This window comes from Parasteatoda tepidariorum, chromosome 1, assembly GCF_982258835.1.
Source record: "Parasteatoda tepidariorum strain Cologne lab strain chromosome 1, Ptep-v5.0, whole genome shotgun sequence".
NCBI lineage: Eukaryota > Metazoa > Arthropoda > Arachnida > Araneae > Theridiidae > Parasteatoda > Parasteatoda tepidariorum.
Window position 1 is genome coordinate 100,154,128 of NC_141755.1, and position 21,245 is coordinate 100,175,372.

At 25.5% G+C, this 21,245-nt stretch overlaps 1 protein-coding gene across 6 annotated transcripts; it reads right to left on the bottom strand.

Annotated features, from left to right (window-relative positions):
- Positions 1 to 171: 171 nt before the first annotated feature.
- On the bottom strand, positions 172 to 21,225 carry MED11 (mediator complex subunit 11). 6 transcript variants are annotated; one of them, XM_071179393.2, is made up of 5 exons: positions 21,202 to 21,225; positions 18,113 to 18,220; positions 13,782 to 13,879; positions 7,320 to 7,460; positions 172 to 499 (listed from the first exon to the last, which is right to left on the bottom strand). In XM_071179393.2, exons 3-5 carry the CDS (start codon positions 13,855 to 13,857, stop codon positions 333 to 335), a joined length of 384 nt encoding a protein of 127 aa, XP_071035494.1. In that variant the 5' UTR covers positions 13,858 to 13,879; positions 18,113 to 18,220; positions 21,202 to 21,225; the 3' UTR covers positions 172 to 332. The 6 variants fall into 6 exon arrangements, with proteins under 6 accessions (XP_071035494.1, XP_015923570.1, XP_015923571.1 ...); XM_016068084.4 differs by lacking the exon at positions 21,202 to 21,225 and adding an exon at positions 20,803 to 20,942; XM_016068085.4 differs by lacking the exon at positions 21,202 to 21,225 and adding an exon at positions 20,725 to 20,934.
- Between the last annotated feature and the right edge of the window lie 20 nt (positions 21,226 to 21,245).

Below are 21,245 nucleotides of genomic sequence, written 5' to 3' on the forward strand. Positions count from 1 at the left end.
GCGAAAAATCACGTGCCATCGATAACATTTTGAAGTCAATGGAAGTAACCCCTAAAAACGACCAACCTCCATTAACGATCATTTTACTGCGGAACAGAGAGCGGTCGCTCCCAAAATATAACATGATCAGCTAATATTTCAGCCAATAGAAATTGCAAAATAAAACAAAAATTATTTTTGGAAAGTACATTTTTATTGTAAATAAATAATGCACACACAAGATTGAAAAATTATCAAAGTTTTTGCTCCTTTCTCAAGTTGTATAAACTGATATTAATGAAGTAAACTGGGGGAATGAAAACGCACGTAAGAATGATATCACAATGAGCATATCATGATTCAGACTCTCTTTTGATTTGTCTACGAGTTTCTCTCTCGAGTAAATGCTGATTCTTTAATCTCTCCAGCTCAGCCAGTCTTGTTTGTGAGTGTTTTAACCGATGCCAAGCCATTTGCATAACTTTCTGACTGGCATAGCTTGAACCTTCATGAGCTTGACCTAAAATAAAAATAGTTTTGTCAATTTACTGAAGGTAAAATGCATACCAAAAATAAAAATATTTGCTTTTACTATGAAATAAAAGTTTTTCAGCTGGATAATTCTAACAGTTTTTAAAATGATAGCCACTCACATTTTTTTAGATTTCTTGATTTAAGATTCATGATTTAATTTCATTTAGAATAATGAAAAGTATTATAAAGAGTTGGAGTGGAGTATTATGAAATTAAAAATATATTTTAAATAAAAAGATAGAAACAAAAAACAAACAAAAAAGAAATTTTAAAGATATGTTTTTTAGCAAAAATAGCACTTCATGAAAAGACACACTATCTGCTAACACACAGGAGCCTTTCTATAGTCAGTGGTTAAACCAAAAACTGACTGTGTCCCGAGGCTCCTTAATGGATAAACTAAATAAGAAAATTTAGTTTTTCTTATTTAGTTTTTTCCAATTTAATTTTCCTATTCAGTCTTTCTTATTTAGTTTTGCTTATTTAATTTTTCCATTATGGGACTTCAAGGCTAATGTTTCAAAATAATTTCTAAATACAAAAAGTTTAAAACACAAAATTATGCACTTAAACATTTCTTATTTACAGAAGAAAAAATAATTTTTTCATGAGCTTCAGAATTAAAAACAAACAAATTTATCAATTTTGATTTACTTTTGAGATTGTTTTGAAGAATCATAGTTTATAGAATTGTACATCTTCTACTACGTTAAAATAACATCAGTTAATAGCTTTTGGTATAATCTTATAATCTTGCACAGTTACCATGCGAGAAAGCTAGAAAAATTAATTCTAAAATTATTAAATTAATAATTGATAAGATTTATTTTTAAAAATAATTAACCAGTCCCCTCTATTTGTGAAAAATAAGAGATAAATCTGTTATAGGATATTTATAATCCAAAACAAAGTATGAAATTCATTTAAGCAAATATTTCGATGAAACCTAAGATCAAAATGGAGAAGTACAAAAAGCAGCTAAAACCAAATTTGTCTTATGTAAACAATTTAAATAAAAAAAATTAGAAACAAAAAACAAGAGAAAATGAAATTGATATCAAAATTATAAATCTGTTTTAAATTGTGATGCTCATGAAAATATTTTTTTTTCTTCTGTAAATAAGAAATCTTTAAGTGCATAATTTTGTGTTTTAAACTCTTTGTATTATTTTGAAACATTAATATTTATCTGTTCCAGATATATATTGCCATGTTTAATGGGTAAGTTTAATGACATGTGAGATAATATAAATGATACAAAATTCTACATAATGCAAAGCATCACGTTTCAAGGTTTGTGTTATAAAGATTTTTCACTGTTGAAAAGAAGAAAAAAAATATTGAAGTACCTAAATAAAGTTATAAGTCATAGATATGAATGAGCAATTAGTGGAATAGGTGAACAATAGAAACGATAAATTTTAGCGCTGAATTCCGTTTCAAATTTTGTAATAATGCAAATTTCAGAGCTGCAGTCTATATAAAATATCCTTCCAATGTAATTTCTACAATAAATAATAATGTTGATTCAAATTATAAAAGAAGTTTTTGTATATACAGGCTCACAAACAATTTCTTTAAAAGTTATAAATACTTAACATCTATGATTTTTTAAAAAAATATTTTAGGATAAATCAATTCATTTGAATTTCAGAGTGGGTTAATTTTAGAGTTAATGATATTCATGCGTTGGGAATGGTTTGGGTATTGATTATCTTTTTTAAGAACTATTAATTTATCATATTTTATTATAACAGTAATTTTAGAAATATGATTTTTTTAAACCCACAAGTTTTTGGAAGAAATTATAGTTTAATAGAATAAATAAATGAAGAAATAATTAAAACAAATAAAGAAAATAGGCCAACTTTGACTGTTAATAAGGACAATTCTGACTTTTCTAATTTCCGGAATATATTTTTCTTGCAATTGATTAACACAAATATTACAATATCAATAAGTTTCTCAGCATATTAACTTAATATTTCGATTGCAAATTATTAACACTTAAATAAGAAATACAATGAAAATTATAGGTATACAACAAAGACTGTGTAGCAGAGTATTTATCTACTATTAGTATCATTTAACATATTCTTCTTCATTTATTGAACATGTTTTACAGCAGTTTTGTCGTTAATTGATGAATTTAATTGAATATGGAGTTTAATGACTCAGGAACAATAATAAAGCTTCTGTTCTAAGAAAATATGATTTTGCTGTTTATAACAACAGGATGTCTGGCAAAAGTTAGGAGAAAATTTCCTCCATTTCATAGTTTTTTAAAATTTTAGACTAAAATTTATATTATCTAAATCATTTTCTCACGGCCTTTTCTTTAATTTATACCAACTAGTATAATATTGAATAATATAAAATCAAACACCCAAGAACTTAAACTAAGCTTAGATTGCATTATAGTAGATATTTTAATTAAAAAAAGAAATATAAAGCAAAAATTAATTAAATATGTTGTTTCAAAATATTTATAATTATTTAATAAAATGTATACTTCAGTGAAGCTGCAGACTACTTTATAACATTTTTGTAAGTTTTCTCAATTTGTTAATTTTTTATCATGTACATTTACCAACATGACAACAGTGGTGAAATGTTTTGTTTTTTTAAATGTGTACAAATTATAAGAATTACTTTGATTTTATGATTTTTTTTTCTTTGATTATGAATCAAATTAGGAAAATTTTATTCGGTTACAAAGAAAGATTTGGTATTTGGAACAAAAATAACTGCAAAAGAAAGTGAAATTTTGATATTAAAATTTTATTTAATTTTATTTTGATCATGTACATTTACTAACATGCCAACAACAGAGAAAAGCTTTTCTATTTTAAATGTGTACAAATTAAAAGAATTATTTTGATTTCATGACTTTTTTTTCTTTTGTTATGAACCAAATTAGGAAAATTTTATTCGGTTGCAAAGAAAGATTAGGTATTTGGAACAAATATAATTGCAAAAGAAAGTGAAATTTTGATATTAAAAAATAATACATGATGTAAAACCGAATAAATTTTTTTTTCTTTTTTACCTTAAGAATACAAAACTTATTTGACTAAAAACTTTCCCCTATTTATCCAAGTCATCAATATTTGAAATTTTTTTCTATAAACCATAATCACAGCAATCACATTATAAGCATCATTTTGTGAGGGAGGTAAAAATGGTTAGACAGATAGTAAATGAATGAAAATACATTGAAAATATGCATGTAAACATGTATTTTAAAATAGCATGCTACCTTACAAAACCGTATCCAAACACCTTGTAATAAACTATAATCCCAGCAATCACATTAATGTTTATTATCATTTTGTTAAGGAAGTAAAAATATTTACAGGCATAGCATATGAATAGAAATAAATTCAAAATATCCATGTAAACAAGCATTTTGATGCAACGTGTTGCTTTACAAGGAAATATATGATCTATGCACATTACTGAGTACTTTTGCTAAAGCTGCAACAGTCAACAAAAAGTCCCAAGTTAGCCTCTCATAAGTAAAATCTGCTAACTTGGAATTATTGAATAGATATCAAAGATGAAATGTACTAAAGTTATTAAATTTTTATTAGATAAATTTAGATTTAAATAGTTGTCACTCTATTAAACAACAAGGACAAAGAAAAACTACGACAACTTAATATTCAGTTCCAGTTAATACTTTTCATGCAGAGCTATAATATGAAAACAAAAGCGTGTTTTAAAAGTCATTTCATAGTACCTATAAGCTTTCATAAACAAAATACAGGGATTATTATTAATATTTAAATAAAAATAGAAAATAATTTATTGGTGAAATGTCTTCGTGAAAGCAAAATCAGAGATTCATAATCATTTAGATACAATGCCAAACATTTAGTAATTTATAGCTGTCCCAATGTGTGATGAAGTCATCAGGTTTGATAATATTATCTAGTCAGCAACACAATACAAATTTTTCTATAAACAAGGTTTCATGTAAAGTCTTATTAATCATAGTATGCATTATGTTATCAGTGTTAGTTATTAAATATTCATCAGTTTTTAATGATAAGAGTACGAGTGATAGAGTAACAGTGTAAACTCCCATTTACAGAAAGTAAGCAGGTGTGAACATTAAGTATAAAAATTTTTTGGTGATTAAACAAAAATTTTCAGAGTAAAGCTGAGTAAAAACTTGTATACAATGATCTAATTAACTCTTTTATCCCCCTTCAAAAAGTGCAGATGACATTAGTTTCACAACTTGAATATTCAATTGTTTTAAAACAGGTAATCTTTAGTTGACTAACTTTTGTACAGCATAATTTTTTTTAAAGTAATTTATTTGTTTTTTAGTGCATCTTCTTTTAACTTTGACAAAGAAATTCTTCCTTTTTTTGTTGGTTTTTTGGATGGCAATAAAAGTAAAGATAAATGAAACATATTGATTTGTAAGAAAACCGATTTTATAAAATTCGCTGTGATTTTTATTTATTTATATTCTTTTTTCTTTACTTAAATTGAAAAGATCTAAATTTTGTTGATTGTATTATATTGTAACAAAATTGCAAAGTATTTGAAGAGGAAGATTAATAATGCTATCAATAATTACTTTAAATATACAAACAACTAAAATACATTTGGAAAAAATATTAAGTAGAGTGCTAATTATTCGTGAGTTCCGCAAAGAGATTGAAAGTACAATTTCAAATTAAGAAAAGGTACTTCCAAACGGAGACAAAACAAGTAACTGATTTATTTTTAAAAAAAGTGTAATTGAAAAATTTTATGAAGTATATATGTGTATTTTCTTTAATCATTTGCAGACATAGAACGAAGATTTCGTTCTACGTCAAAGTCACTGACTGCGTGTTTAAAATATATGCACACGGATGAATACATCTTTTAAAATTATTTTTTTAATTTCCACCTTACCTTTTGAGTTTTTTTTTAGATTATCAGTGATTTTTGTCATCTAGAGTGCTCTAATACAGTGTTTTTTTGCTTAAAGAAGTGCATAATCTTGATAAGAAACAAATTTAGTTATGTAATAAAAAAGCAATTTAAATTAAAAAAGCTCTGCTCAAGAGAAGAAACAAATTAATTATAGCAAAAAAAAATCAGAAGTATTCATAAAAAGGATGACCTTGCTGATTATAATATTGAAATAAAATCTTTCAATTTCAATGGGGAAACTAAATCTACAGTACTTACTGCCATGCTGAAGGATTTCTGTTACTCAAGATATACTCGTACCAAACTTAAACAGTATTATATAAATAAGGTTCACAAACTAAATCATTAAAGAAGAAGAAAAAAAGAAGTATTAAATAAAGATCACCAGGGATTCTAAGAGCGTATGTTTATATAAAAGAAAATATATTCTCCAGGAAGTTTAAGAACAAAAAACTTCATAAAATATAGCAAAAAGTGGACATTTTTAAACATCTCAGTGTTAATTGCAAACAGCAAAAACCAATTGCTCTTAATGTTATTCAATAAGAACTACATGCGTACCTAAAACAATTTGGCATAATTTCAACTACTAACATAGAATATGGTAAAAAAAACTAATTATAAAAAAATTATAACCATTAACATTGAAAATAAATAAATGATAACAAAAAGTAAACAGTATGAATTTCAGATATTTATTCTTTTTAAGTAAATATATTTAGTAATTATTAGTAAAAATCTAAATTTCGCATCAATAAAATGTTAAACGTGTTTCTTTTTAAATTAAAATTTTTTACTAAATTATTATTGCTTATATTTAAAAGTCTATTAAAGTTAACATTAAATGCATTTTTTTTTTAATAACAACTATGACATTTTTCAGTAAACATATTAAATAACCAATAAGAAAAACTTCAATTAAAAAACATTGATATAAACATAGATATTAAATTGAATCTTCAATTTAAATTTTTTCAATAAATTATAACAAACAGCACGAAAAAATTGTGAGGAAGAAGCAAGATTGTGAAGAAAGTGAAGTAAATTTTTTTAAACCTCTCTGCATTAGTTGCCGAGTAATGTCACAAAAGTCAATAGCTCTTAATGTTATTCAATAAGAAATATATGTGTACCTGGAAAAATTTAATACCATTTTGTCTATAGTCGTAATGCCTAAAATGTTAATGTGGTTGCAAAAATATGTAAAAATAAAAAAATTCCCTAGCATCTCAAAATAAATCCAGTCACTGATTTGCTGGTTTTCATCAATTTTTCCATTTTTTTTTTTTATTAACTGGCTAAATCAAAAAATCTTATAAACCTTGCTATATCAAATACATAGTAAACTATTGCAACAAAATATTCAGAAGTTTTCCATAGACTATAACAGAAGTTAATATAATATATATAAAGTTAATAATATGCATGTTATAAACTTGCTATATCAAATACATAGTACACTATTGCAACACACTATTCATAAATTTTTCTAATTCCATACCCTATTTTGCACAGACTACAACATAAGTTAAAAAACTTGTTTAAAAAACTAACATTTTCAATACAAAATAAAGTGAGTTCAATGATATTAAAAAGATTTTGAAATAGTAGTTATTATTTTTGCATGAACTAGATCAACATTTTTGGCAGTATTTCCTAAAAATATTTTCTATCACAATTTTTACTTTATTAGAACTTTTTCACTCAAATTTTTTCAAAAATTTAAAACAAATATTTTTGGCTTCCAGAAACTCGTTTCCGATGGTGTGAATTATCTGTAAGCAAAGTGATGTAGTAGTTTTCAAACATCAAACCGTCAATAATCCGTTATTTTAGAATGACCCTACATATAAAATTTTTCAACATACCAGTTGAGACTTGAGTCAAATATGTAATATTCTTTGAAAGGCCAGCCTCTACATTTTCAAGAGTTTTTAAAAAGGTTGTGCTGTAAGTTTCAGCTTGCTTCACACTTGGTTTTTCTTTGCTCAATTCTAAAATGCCTTGACCTGCAAACATAAAACAATGTTAATGTACTGAAACAAAAATATAACCGAGTAGTTTAGTAGTAATATCATGAACCTAATTAACAAAAGGAAATAAAAAGTTATTCTAATCAAAATTTCAAATAAATGAGAAAGTACGAAAATAATCAGATTCGGAGTGTAGAACCATTTTACAAATAGGACCAGAAAAAAACTTGGCTTTTTAATAACTAAACTAATTTTTAGTGTTCTAAAGATTAATATTCATTTGATTTAATTAAAACGCTAAGTATAGGTACAATATTTTTGAATTGAAAAGTATTTAAAATTTTATATACATATCTACCAACATTGGAGAAATAAAATAAGGGAGTTAACTAGCGAAATTTTTTAGGCTACGAGTAAAGATTTGATACATCATGTAAGTCAGAAAGAGAAATTCAAAATAGGAAATAATATAAGCACTTGCATACAGCGATTGCTTACATATAGCATTACATTATATTGGCAATAGCACCATCTGTAAGTAAATAAGAGAAGTATTTTATTGCCAATTTTTTTTTTTTTTTTAAATTTTTTCCACAAATACGTAGAAATTTGAGAATATACAGGTAAACAGGATATAGTCGTAAAATATAGGAGTCTTTGTTAAACAACAAGAGACTTGGCAGGTATGTATACATTTTATCTTAATTAAAAAAAAAATATTTTAACATCTACTATCTACATGGAAAAATTAAATTTATAATTGTTTTTTACTGAAAATAAATTACTTACATCGTTAATTTTCAAATTAACCACTGAATCATATTTGTCTTACTAAGACAATTCTTTAAAAAACATTGAAATAGTAAATTTAATAGGTTTAACAGATTGTATTAATGTATCAACATTTTAAAATATTAATGTTTACAATCAATTTGGTATTCTTTTAAAGTTTACTGAAATTAGTTTGAAAAATAGTTATAGAATTTCATGATAACTTAAGTGCTAAGTTATGTAGTATTTTCTAATTAATTTTTGGTTACAAAGTGGGGGAAGCATATTGACCATTCAAAAACAACATTGGGCCCTCTGTCGCAGGCAGTCTACCCCTTAGTTAGCGTTTCAGCTATTTAAAAATTAAATTTCCACCAATAAAATTTAATTAATGCAAAAACAAATTATTATTGCAGGTTACCACAAAGCATACTTTACATAAGAGCAATTCAACAATATGAAGGGCAACATAACAAAAACAAAATATTTAATAGCATTTTTCTATTAAACAATTTCTTAACTTTTGGTTATAAAATCAAAAGTAGTAGTATATTTTATAACTATTAGTATATTTTTTTTAATATTTTATAACACAAACGAAAAAAGGTTTATTAAAATTGTAATATAGTAGTTTATATTTGAAACAACAGTCACATAAAAGTTGTAGCACCAATCAAAAGAATCTTTTTTCTATTTGTCACTTTCTATGTATCATTTTTTGCTATATATCATATATGGGCCCTTTCAATGCTTCCTGTTAATTTAAAACTTTTTTAGAGAAACTTTTAAAAAAATAATCCAATTATTGCTTATAGATGAAGGAGAATTTCAAAATAAAATAATGATGTTTAACTCCTTTCTATGTAATGTCAGTCACATTTGATATTTTCACTCTAAATAAAACATTTTTAATTTTTCTCCCTTTTTCTTATATGCATATTGAAAAACAACCCATATAAAATTATTAAATATTTATCAGTGGAAAAAAAGTTTACGAATAAGAAAACCTATCAAAATGAAACATCAGTCACCGTGGATTTACCCATATAAGCTGCACTTAAGACAGTTTACAATAAACTTTTTATTTATTTTTCAGCAGGTCCATTTTTACAAATCTCAATATCAGAACAAAATTCTTATTTCTTTATATTCAAGTAGATAAAAACATTTTATTCAGTTTTTTAAAGGTATTAAATATTTATAAATTTATATATTAAATAAATATACATTTATATCATTTTATAATGGCTCACACTAGTAAAAATAGTTCATTTAAAACAATAGTGATGGTTAAGTACTTGCTTAGAGTTATGTTATTCTACTAAGAATCGCAAATAGAATTAACCATATATCAACAAGATGTAAAAAAAGTACTGTTCAATTTTATTTATTTTTTCACCAAGCAATCCAATTTTTTTTAAAATCATATATAATTCATTTAAATTGGATGTAAACTTTCATATTGCTTGAAATTGATTAGATATATATTTTTAAATTGAAAAAAAGCAGAACAATGAAACGATAGAAAAATAAAGTTTAACTAATAAAAACCATATTACTACATAAAAATAAAACTATTATTGCAAATATGAAAACCATAGAGAGCAAAACTGATTGTAAAAACATCAGTTTAACTAACAAAATTTGCAACTTTACATAAACTGATAAGTCAAGGATTCCCTAACAATCTACATTGAAATATCCAAATTGCCAGAACTTGGCATCAATCCACAACTTTAAAATTATACTTGATACACCATAGAAAAAAATTTCAAAACAGTCATTTACAATATATATATTTTTTTTAATCAGAAAATAGTTTTTAAAAAGAAATAAAAGGAAACTATTTAATAAGAGAGCAATATAATTTTTTCAGAAAAATTATTTCATTTCTCATACAGCAAATAGGTCTGTTTAACTTATTCAAACACTATTAAAATATACTTTGACCTCACTTAAGAGCAAAATACTATTGCACAGCTTTTACTCAAGCTTATACACTTGTATGAGGGGAAATCTTGGAATGATATTGAAAAAAGATCAGGATTATCAATCAAAATGGGAGAGAAAGATAATGAGGAAATTTTGTGGATCTGTCAATGATGATGAATAATTAAAAACTACTTAGGAAAAATATGAAGACATTGATAATGTCATTGATATGAAGTACCAGAGACTGACATGGTTGAATCACATTCAGCAGATGAGTATTAATAGAACTGCGTAAAAGGTTTATGATTCAAAATCTGGTGGCTCTTGGCCTTTTGAAAAACAGAGCAGAAGATGGTTAGAGAAAGTAGAAGAGAGCTTCAAGCAGATAAAAATTAAAAACTGGAAGTCTATAGAAGACTATGAAGAATGGAGAACATCCTGAAGCAGGCTCAAGTCCTCAAAAGACTATTAAGTCAATAGAAGTAGTAGTAAAAAATTTATTTGATTACTTATCGAAATTAATATACTTGTATATAATTCAATATAATAATTTATTTTAACAATAGCAATTTTTCACAGTTCTTAATCAGCTTCAATTCAGCACTTTGATGATTTCAATGCTGACAACACTGGTAGTTATCTATACTATTTAAAGTAATACATAAAAATTATAATTATTAACTTAATTTTACAATTACATAATTTGGACTTTTATACTGGAACAAATTTAATTGTATTTAAATTATTTAACAAACCTGCAATGTTTATTCAAAATTTTTAATCTAAAGGGGAAAAAATGAATTGGAGTAGAATTATTACAAAAATACGATCACTAAATGACATACAAACTAATTTAATAGTCCTAAAAGCAGAATGGACATAAATTATGAATTTTTTCAACAAAAAAAAAAAGTAATAAATAAAAAATAATTTTTTTTTTACTTAAATCGGATTTTTTATATTTATTTATTTATTTTAAAGTTACTACTCAAAGCTCTGATGCTTAATATTACTTAAAAACAATATAACTAGAATAGTTATATTTCAAACAAAAATGGTTAAATACTGGTGGTCAATAATGGCTAAAAAATGGACATAGAATTATTTCAAACTAACAACTGAATAAAAGAAAATCATATTCATTTTTATTGAAGCTAAACATCTTCATGAATTTGCAAAGTCAAAGATCAAATCTTTCAGTTAGATTTCAAACAAAAAATAAATTATTTTAGTTCAAAAAATTAAAAAAAAAAAAAAAAAAAAAAACAACAACAATTCGAAATTACTCTAGGCAGATTGGCAGAGCAAATAATTTATAAATACAAACTATACATTTAACAAGTTTTAAAAGTATTAATATTTAAATTTAATAAGCTTTAAACTAAATAGATATAATTGAAATCAAATATGAATATTAAACAACAAATTATTTTATAAAAAAAAACTAATGGAAATTTATAATTTGAAAGTTTCAGTCACTTTTATCCACATTTGATCACTCTTTCACTTATTTATTTTTCGTTAGTTTATCTTAAACATCAAATAATAATTTAGGCATTGTTTTTCCAGTTAAAACCTTCAAAATCAATGAAATCAGACTTTAGAAAAATATTTTTAATTTAAATTAATGGTAAAAAAAGATTAAAATCAATAAATTTAAAACAATTATTTTTAACTATCTTGAACAGGCCTATTGGATAAATTTTAAAATTCTTTCTTACTTTACACATTTTTAATCTTACTTTAAAACAGCACTCAAATCTAATTTTGCAGAATAAAAAAAGTAGAAAATTAAACATAAAATGCATGTAGAGAGAATCAGAACATGGAGCTGGAATAACAGAACAGTGGAATAATGCTGTTACTCATTGGTTGAAATTTTCCAAAAAAATTTTTTACACTATTGAATAAATTTTTATGACAGCACACATCATTTTATAGCAGAAAATAATAAATAAAGGTTTTTATGGAAAGAAAAAAGATTTTTTGGCAATTAATTTGCATGAAGCAGTAATTAAATTTACATAAAGCAGCAATTGAAAGAGCCAATTGAATTTGCCTTTCAATTGCTACCCTAGTTTATTTTATTTAATGTTTCATACAATAAGATACATCATATTATTTGTGAATATGTACATGACATGTTTTAATAGTCACTATCATTTTGTGCTTTTTTAATTATCCAATAATAGACTTAAAAAATGAATCCATGGGAGCCACCATGGATTTGTGTTCATATTGAGTTTTCTGTAAAAATATACAAAAAAAAAAGCTTTAGTAATAAGAACCAATTACAGTAGAGCTCCGATTATCCGAACCCTTATTATCCGAACGTCCAATTATTCGAACTATGTCTGAATTCGTTTCTTTTCTTTTTTAAGTTTAGAATCCTTTTCAACCTCTTGAAAATTTTTCTAAATTAAGAAGAATAAATAATATCCCCTACATCCAAAGACCATATTTAATTTACGACCTTTTTAGCAGTTTTCTTATTGCAGCCATACATACATGTATGGTGATACAGTTAAACCTACCTACCCCTTTACAACTGAAAATTATCTTCTAAGAATGTGAGCTTCATTTTGATAGTCTACAATGGTTGGAATGCAGAAGGAGTTTGTGAATAGATAAGTGCTGAAGTTTTATAATTGGGGAATGGGTAGTTGTCACTTATATTAAATGATTAGTGATTACAGTGCTTGGAATAATAAATCTTGGAATAAAATTCTTAACAGAAAAACTGAAGTTTTTGAACCAGTAGATCTTTCGGATGAAAATGATGAAATTGTTGCTGAAATTTTGAATGAAAATCGGAACTCCACAGACGTATGTGATCAAGTTCAAGATAGTGGACCTTCTCATATAGAAGCGTGCAATTCATTAGATATTGGAATGAATTGGCTAGAACGTCAAAATGATGTTGATCCAGTTCAGTTGATTTATTTAAAAAGAATAAGGGATATATGGCTACTAAAAAAAATGCATCTTCTTTGAAACTAAATCTTTGCTGGATTTCTTTTGCAATGGAAAATAATTAAAATTGTGGTAAAATCAGTAATTGACAAAAAAATTATAAAAAACTGAAATAGATATTGCAATGAATTGGCTAGAACGTCAAAATGATGTTGATCCAGTTCAGTTGATTTATTTAAAAAGAATAAGGGATATATAGCTGCTAAAAAAAAACGCATCTTCTTTGAAACGAAATCTTTGCTGGATTTCTTTTGCAATGGAAAATAATTAAAATTGTGATAAAATCAGTTAAAAAATCACAAAAAAAATTATAAGAAACTGAAACATGATAAAAATAATTCAAAATGAAAAAAGTTTTTAAAAAAGTTAGTTAAAAATATTTAAAGATTGAAGAAGAAAAAAACTTCTAAACACGCCAAAGCTATTTTAGATAGTACTACCATCCCTAAGCCTACAAAAGGTGTGAAGGAAAGTTAGTGCATAAATAATAATCATGTACACTAGATTTTAAACAGTTTTCCAATTATCCGAACTTTTCATTATCCGAACCATGTTCGGCACTGAGCAGTTCGGATAATCGGCGCTCTACTGTACCATAGAAATGAAAATGTTCGATTAAAATAGTATATCAGATCAATACATATTATGTAAAATACAAAAAAAAAAAAAATCATTAATTACTAGCAGCATGTAGAGCAGCAGCTAAATCTTTCTCTAAAGCTTCCAGTTGCTTCAACTTTTCAGCAGGGGCAGTCATTTTGGATGTCTAACTGTTTTACCTTCAACAAAAATGAAATAACAGTTAAAAAGTATTTTTATACATTCATTGTTTCAATTTGATTTCAATACAGAAATAAATAAAACAGAACATTTTAGATGGCACAAACAGCAATTAAAACTAGGATCAGTGAATTTTTGATTTCATAAATAAAACTGTGACGTGAAAACCCTAAAAACTGCATTTATGCATCGGTATAAATATTATAATTCATATTTAGAATAGCACATTGCATCTAGCGATTAAAGTCAAATATTAATCGACACTACTTTTAATATTTAATTCAATAAGTGTGAAAAGAGAATGTGTAGTAAAAACAACTTTTTTTAGTATTTAAACATACTTTAAATATAGAGTACTATAACAAAAAAAAAAATCCACTGAGAGCTCTATAGTTGCAAGGTTGCTTTAAAGATGACATTAAAATAAAGTAAAAAGAGCTGAAAATTTCTTATAATTATTTATGCCATTATTTTCTTTCATAAAAAGACAAGAGTTGTAAAACTATAAATGTAAATTATAAATAATACAGACTCCTTAGAACTTATTCCAATGTTATTGTAATAAAATGTACGCTTTCTTTAACCATATTTTAGAAATTTTCGTTTATAAATTTATCTAATATTTTAATTCAGATTTTATGTGGTTGTAAGACTTAAGCACTTAACATTATACTATTTTTTTGATGTCATTGAATCTCTTTAAAAATTTATAGAAGAGAAGATCTGAGCTTTCAAATAAAATAAAGCAACAAAAAAAATTTAAGAGTATAAGGTGAACTTTTTTTCCTTGTAACTACAATTTTTACATTAATACAACTGTTATTTTTATTTCTAATTATTGTCATACATTCATATATTTGTATTCTTTACTTGCCAAATAAATATTTTAAATATACTATAAAAAACTTCACATGTATTATGATTTCTTAACTATCATTCAAGGTTTTTTGATAGTTTTATTCAGTTTCTGGAATTAAAATCAAAAGCCTGATGAAAATACAAGTTGAATGAGAAATATATGAATAACTTTAACACACAATAAACATCAAAGAAATAAGTTATGTTAAGATATGTAGTGTTGAACGTGTAGTTAAAAAATATGATATTTCATTTCTATAAGAAGACATCAATAGCAACATTTAATAATAATTTTAAAAAAAACCTTAAGCAAAACATTGAAATGATTTCCTTTTTTCTGAACTACATGAACGCCAAATACAATGTTTTAATAAACTATAGGATTTCAATAAGTAACGATCAAATGAAATGAGCATTTAGATAGAAAAAATAAAGAAGGAAATACAGATTGAATGAGAGTTAATTAATCAACTATGAGACACAATAGCAACTAGAAAAAGTGAATGAATTATGCTGCTTCATGCTTATAACTGCTAAAGATTGCTTATTATTTTGTATCAGACCATTTTTGACAAGTTTTGAATTGAAATTGGTCTAATAATTTTTCCTCTTTTGCAGTTTTTATCAAGAACTTGTACTTTAAATACACTTATTTTTTAAGAGAGTTTTAGGAGTATTTAAGGCAGAATAGAATTTTCAAAATAACATGAACATACACATTGTCGTTATAAAATATGTTGTTTCAGCAGAGACTAATAATTGATAGAGAAAATGTTATTTTACAATCACATAAACTGAATAATAATTTATACTAAATAGCTTAAATGCTGAATATTCTGCTAACACTAGATATTCAACCTTCACAAAATTTATTTTCTATTGATCTACAACAATTAGAACTTCATGCAAAAACTTTCTGCTAAATAATTTTAAAGGGTATTAAAATTTAAAATATCTTTTGTCGTAAGATTTTCATTACACAACTTAGCTCAAAATTAACTATTTGACAAATTAATTTGTAAGAAAATTAGTAAAGAATGTAAAGCAAATTTGGGTACAGCCATTTTAATTGTATCAACTTAGTTATAATAATTACAATATTTCACAGAATTAGAATAGTATGGTAATTTTAAACAAGAAAAATCCTTTGTTATTCATAATAAATTAATAATAATTTTAAAAAAAAACAGAAATGATTCACTTTAAGTTTATATTATGTAGCTGCTAAAATATTAGTATTTGTGACAGAACATTTGTTCTGTGTTATGAAATAAATGTCTAAGTTACCAGTTAGAAATATTTTGTTTAGTTTTTCTTATATTGCCAGTCATACTAGATTTGGCGTTATAAAAATTTCATAATCTCATAAGACCTTGATACAAAATATTGAAATAATTTGTTAAGGTTATTAGGCTATGTTCAAAATGAACAAATACATAATGTATATATATATATATATATATATATATATATATATATATATATATATATATATATATATATATATATATATATATATATATATATATATATATATATATATATATAGTACATAAATATAGTACATAAATATAAGGTAATCATAATACAAAGTGAAAAACCCTGAAAATTTTATGTGCAAACACTTGATATCACGATACCAATTTATAAACAATAAATGTAATTTTTTAAAACTAAGATTTATAATTAAATTACCTACCAATGAAAAATATACACTTTTATAGTAACTAATTTAATGAAAACTTAGCTTTTACAAGATTCGTGAAATTGGATTTTAAAATCACATGAATATGATTCAAGATATTGAATTTTAAGAGCACGAAAATACAAATTGTGACATTGGATTTTAAAAATGCAAAAATACAGATTGTTACATCGGATATTTAGATCGAATAAATATGAATCGCAATGTGTAACTTTTAAATCACAGGTAAATATAAAAATTCATATTTTAAAAAATTGTGAATACAAATAGCGACATTCGATATTAAACTCACTTGAATACAAAGGTCAAAGCAGTGATTTAAGCGAAAGTAAAATTCTAATGCCGTAGTGCCACCTATAAAGATCACATTACTAATATGAGAGTGCTTCCTAGGAATAAAAAAGAACAGGGTGCTGTCTCTCAGAAAAAAGGCACTATAAGTTTTGAAAGGGCACTCATTTGACACTGTAAAAACTTATCAAAATGTGTAATATTATGTAATTATTGAATTTGATTCTAAACAATTTTTAAATTACCTCTTATACCATTTTATGTACATATTTCAAAAAATAATTATCTCTCGTTATCAGAATAAGAGAAAAATTTGTAGTTTATAAAAATAATTAAAGGCATGCTCAAAGACTATCTCTGGGCATAAATTTTTTCTGAAAAAAGTAAACTAAAAAAAGTCATTGATTGATAAACAACTTGAAAGATTTCTATATAATTTAAACTAAAAATTATGAGAAAATAAACAAATTAAATTTTAAAAATTAAAACCATTAAAAAATTGTATTAATATCCCCACCCCTGAAAATAGAGATACATAATAATTTAACAAGTTGAAATTAATCCCAACAACGTAAATATTCGTAATATTACGAATATTGATTACTTTTTGATTATTGATTACTATTTAGTAATCAAAATTAAAACTATAAACTCAAGACAATTTTACCAGTGCGTAGTTGTTACTTAAGCAGTGAATTAATTTTTTTAAAAATGGAATATGAATAAAAAGATAATGTTTTTATGAGAGAAAGGCATATATTTACAAAAAGGACAAAGAAAGAGCGTTTATAGGGATCAAAGGGCAGGACGGGGTGGACTGCCCTTCTAAAAATGCTTTGGGAGGAACACTTTTCTTGTCTCTTAGAGTCCCTCAAAAAGATCACAAAATCACTTTTTATTCCTTTTAAATGATTAATATTAAAATATCAAAACTATTGTTATAACACAAATATTAACAATATTTATCATAAGCTCTGAGGTTTTCTTTATAAATTAACTGAATCACAAACACGATTTGTTGAAATATAAAAGTATTGCATATAAACTTGTGCAAAACATGTCATTATTTAAAAACAACAATACATCTCATAATTTGATCTAATTATTACAATATAATACCTGATAAAATATTCCATATTTATATAACATATCGTCTAATTTATCCAATTCTCGAGTTTATATTATATATCATCTAATTTAACCCATTGATACACAAACGTAAACAAGTACAAACCGGTTTCCGTCGCATAAAAACAATAAAGCTGTATAGTATCACCTGATAATTAAAATTTTACATAGAATCTTATAGAATGTCTAATAATTTGGTTAGGGACTGTATGTTATTCTTTAAAAACTTCAAAAAATATATTTATTTTACTCTTTTTTTTCTTTTCTTCTTTAGCTTCTTCACAGATAGGATACAGACAGATGCAAATATACTCTGTATAATAATTGCTGATTTATAAAGGATGTAGACACACTAAATCTGAAATTCAAAATTATAAACTAGAATTACATAAAATTAGAATAAACAATAATTGATTCTTAGAAATGTCAAATATAATCCTTGAGTTCAAACAATTTTTGCATATAGAATGTTACAAGAGCAGGGCCGGATTAACCTATAGGCACACTAGGCACGTGCCTAGGGCCTACGAAATTCTGGGGCCTACGAAAAGCTTGGGAGAAAAAAATTTGTTGACAGAAATAATTTAGCTTTAAAAACAACAAGTGTATTTTGCACAAAATTATGAAGATACATATAAAAATATAATATTTTTCGGTAATAAGTTATTTTGCAGAATCTTATGATCTAATATATTACTTTTTCACGATTTTTGGATTCAACAAAATCTTGTATTAGCTGTCGAATTCCAAAACTACGCAAAATGTCGTATTCAATAGACATTAGTGCGAGCGATGCCAAACGATCATTGTTGAACGCAAATAATTTTTTATCAATTTTAATCTGGAGAAAGATCTTTCTCCTTCTGCATTTGATCCAAGAATCGACAAATATATTCTTAATGCTGTTGTTGTTCATTTACACCGCACTAGAGCTGCACACACAATTTTGATCCTCTGCGGAGGGGATGGCAACCCCGTTAATGCAATGTGAACGTTAGAAAAAGTATTCACAAGTTTATCTCTAACATTGCTATCGATCGAACTAATCATAATGATATTATCAATATCAACTGCAATATCGGCAGTAGGTCGGTATTGCAGATAAAGTTCGATAAACAAATTTGTAAATTAAAATCCATATTAATAAAAATTTAAAAAAAATATGCAAGAAAATTTTAGCATATATTTTGAAAAGAGGGGAGGAGTGGGGGAAGGAGGGGAGGGCCCAAAAACGGCTATGCCTAGGGCCCACGAAAGGTATAATCCGGCTCTGTGCCTAGGGCCTACGAAAGGTATAATCCGGCTTTGTACAAGAGGATTTTAATGTCAACATAACATCCTGGAAAGTAACTATGTCGATTTAATTACAAATGTGAGTACTTATATCTATTTTAAGAGCAAGGTGTAAAAAACATGTTACCATAACCAGGTTATATTAATATATTACAAGCTTTACCACAGCACCCACTATTAAAACACCAGTAACACTACTTTTTTCAGTAACTACTTTTTTCTTGCAGTTGCTGTAAGTTAAGAAAAAAATATATTTATTAACTTGGATATTGTTCCATTAAAGGAAGGGCATAAAAAAATGCCAAATTGTAGTGAAAAAAGTTAAGAGCACAAAAGAACCACCTTCACCTTAACAGTCAGTATAGAAAATGTTAGGGGCAGTAGCCTTTAACCTTATAAAAAATAATAACAGTGTTGAGCATACTGGATAAACACGTACCAGTCATTTACACTTAACCTTAAGAAAACATCAATAAAAGCTCACTGAGGTTCAATATATATATAAGTTCAATAAGGTTCACTGAGTATAAACGTATACCAGGCAATGGCGCTTGACCTTAAAAATCAGAGTACATTATACCTCGGGCAGTGGTACACATCCCTAGATTAATCAGATTATCAGAAATAACAAATAATTATCATAATTATTATTATTGATTGATTATTACACTTAGACTTTAATTAGACAAAATTGCTCTGAGAAGGAAACTAATTTCCCTATTCGATGATTATTTCTTGCACGCTGCAGCGTGGTTGTCACTAAAATTTGGGGTAATTTTTGGTGCTGGTACTGATAGAGAAATCTTCACTAAAACTAGAAAAAAATAAATTCACACCAAATTCAGGAAGATTTCTGCATCGGAGCCTACACCAAAATAAAAACAAGTTTTAGCAATTTTCTTCAATAGCTAGTGAGAAAAAAATACATTACTAATAGGGACCAATTTGAAAATAATTATAATTCTTAAGCAAACCTCTACACATTTTAATGGAAATTTTAGCAAGTTTAAAAAGTTTTTGGCACATTAACTCAATTTCACATCAAAACATCCTCCCAAATAAACTAATATATGAAATTTTGCGTACATCCAATTAAGAATAGAACAATCTCAGGCCTTTTTGGGCAATAGAATTTGATTCCGAATTATATTGTTTCACTTTGTTCCTTTATTTGCTAAAAAGTTTAATCAGTTCGCTTAGTTTGATTTATTTGTTAAAAGTTAAATTAAACAAATTGATAGTTTTGTTTTTCACTTAAAGTAAGTATAAACATGTGAAAAAATTTAAAATAGAAAGCTTTTCTTAGTTTCCGTCATAAGTAATATTAAACATGCAATGTCGAAAAGAAAATATTTTATTTCACTAAGAAGAATCTATTTCTTAACATGTTTTATACCTACATATTATGAAAAATAATTTGTTAATCTAAAATATCAAATTAATTTTTTTATTTATTTCAAATTACATTTTTTGAAGTGCATAAAAAAGCACCGGGTTTTTAAAATTATATAACTAAGAAATCATTGCTTCCAAAAAGAATTCCTATGTTTCTAAGCTTTAGACTAATACCTAAATTTACGAAAACAAGTATAAAAAGATCGAGAACTGACTATCAGTAATTATCAAAAATTCAAGGAAAAATTATACTTCACAATCCACTCGAAATATATTAATAAAATGAGTTTCAGAATTAACTATTTAAGAAATGTGCAGAGAAGCATATTTAAAATGTTAAATTTTAAAAAATAAACAGCAAGGACAGACTAATATTTTTTCTTTAAAGTATCGCTAAGAATAAGTCAAGCTTATGTAAACCTTAGAATTTAAATAATCTTTCAATTTTTTTGCATTTAAAATTTCTGAAGAATGTTTATTATTTAGAAAATATTTGAAGTTCTGTAACTTTTTTTTCGCTTTTTAATGGTTTCATGAACTGGTATTAATTCGCTAAAATTCAAAAAAATCATTAAAAGTTATTTCAATGCGAATATCGATTGGATAGCATAAGCATTAACCAAAAACAAAAACCGCAATGATTTTTATTACCCACAATGCCTTTCCATTCAAGAACGCATGCGCTTTGTGTTTAC

Coding starts and splice junctions, on each gene's coding strand:
- MED11 (XM_071179393.2), bottom strand. CDS start 13,857: ATGACTGCCCCTGCTGAAAAGTTGAAGCAACTGGAAGCTTTAGAGAAA. Junction 7,461..13,781: donor TGCTGCTCTACATGCTGCTA/GTAATTAATGAT, acceptor TTATGTTTGCAG/GTCAAGGCATTTTAGAATTG. Junction 500..7,319: donor TTTGACTCAAGTCTCAACTG/GTATGTTGAAAA, acceptor TTTTTATTTTAG/GTCAAGCTCATGAAGGTTCA.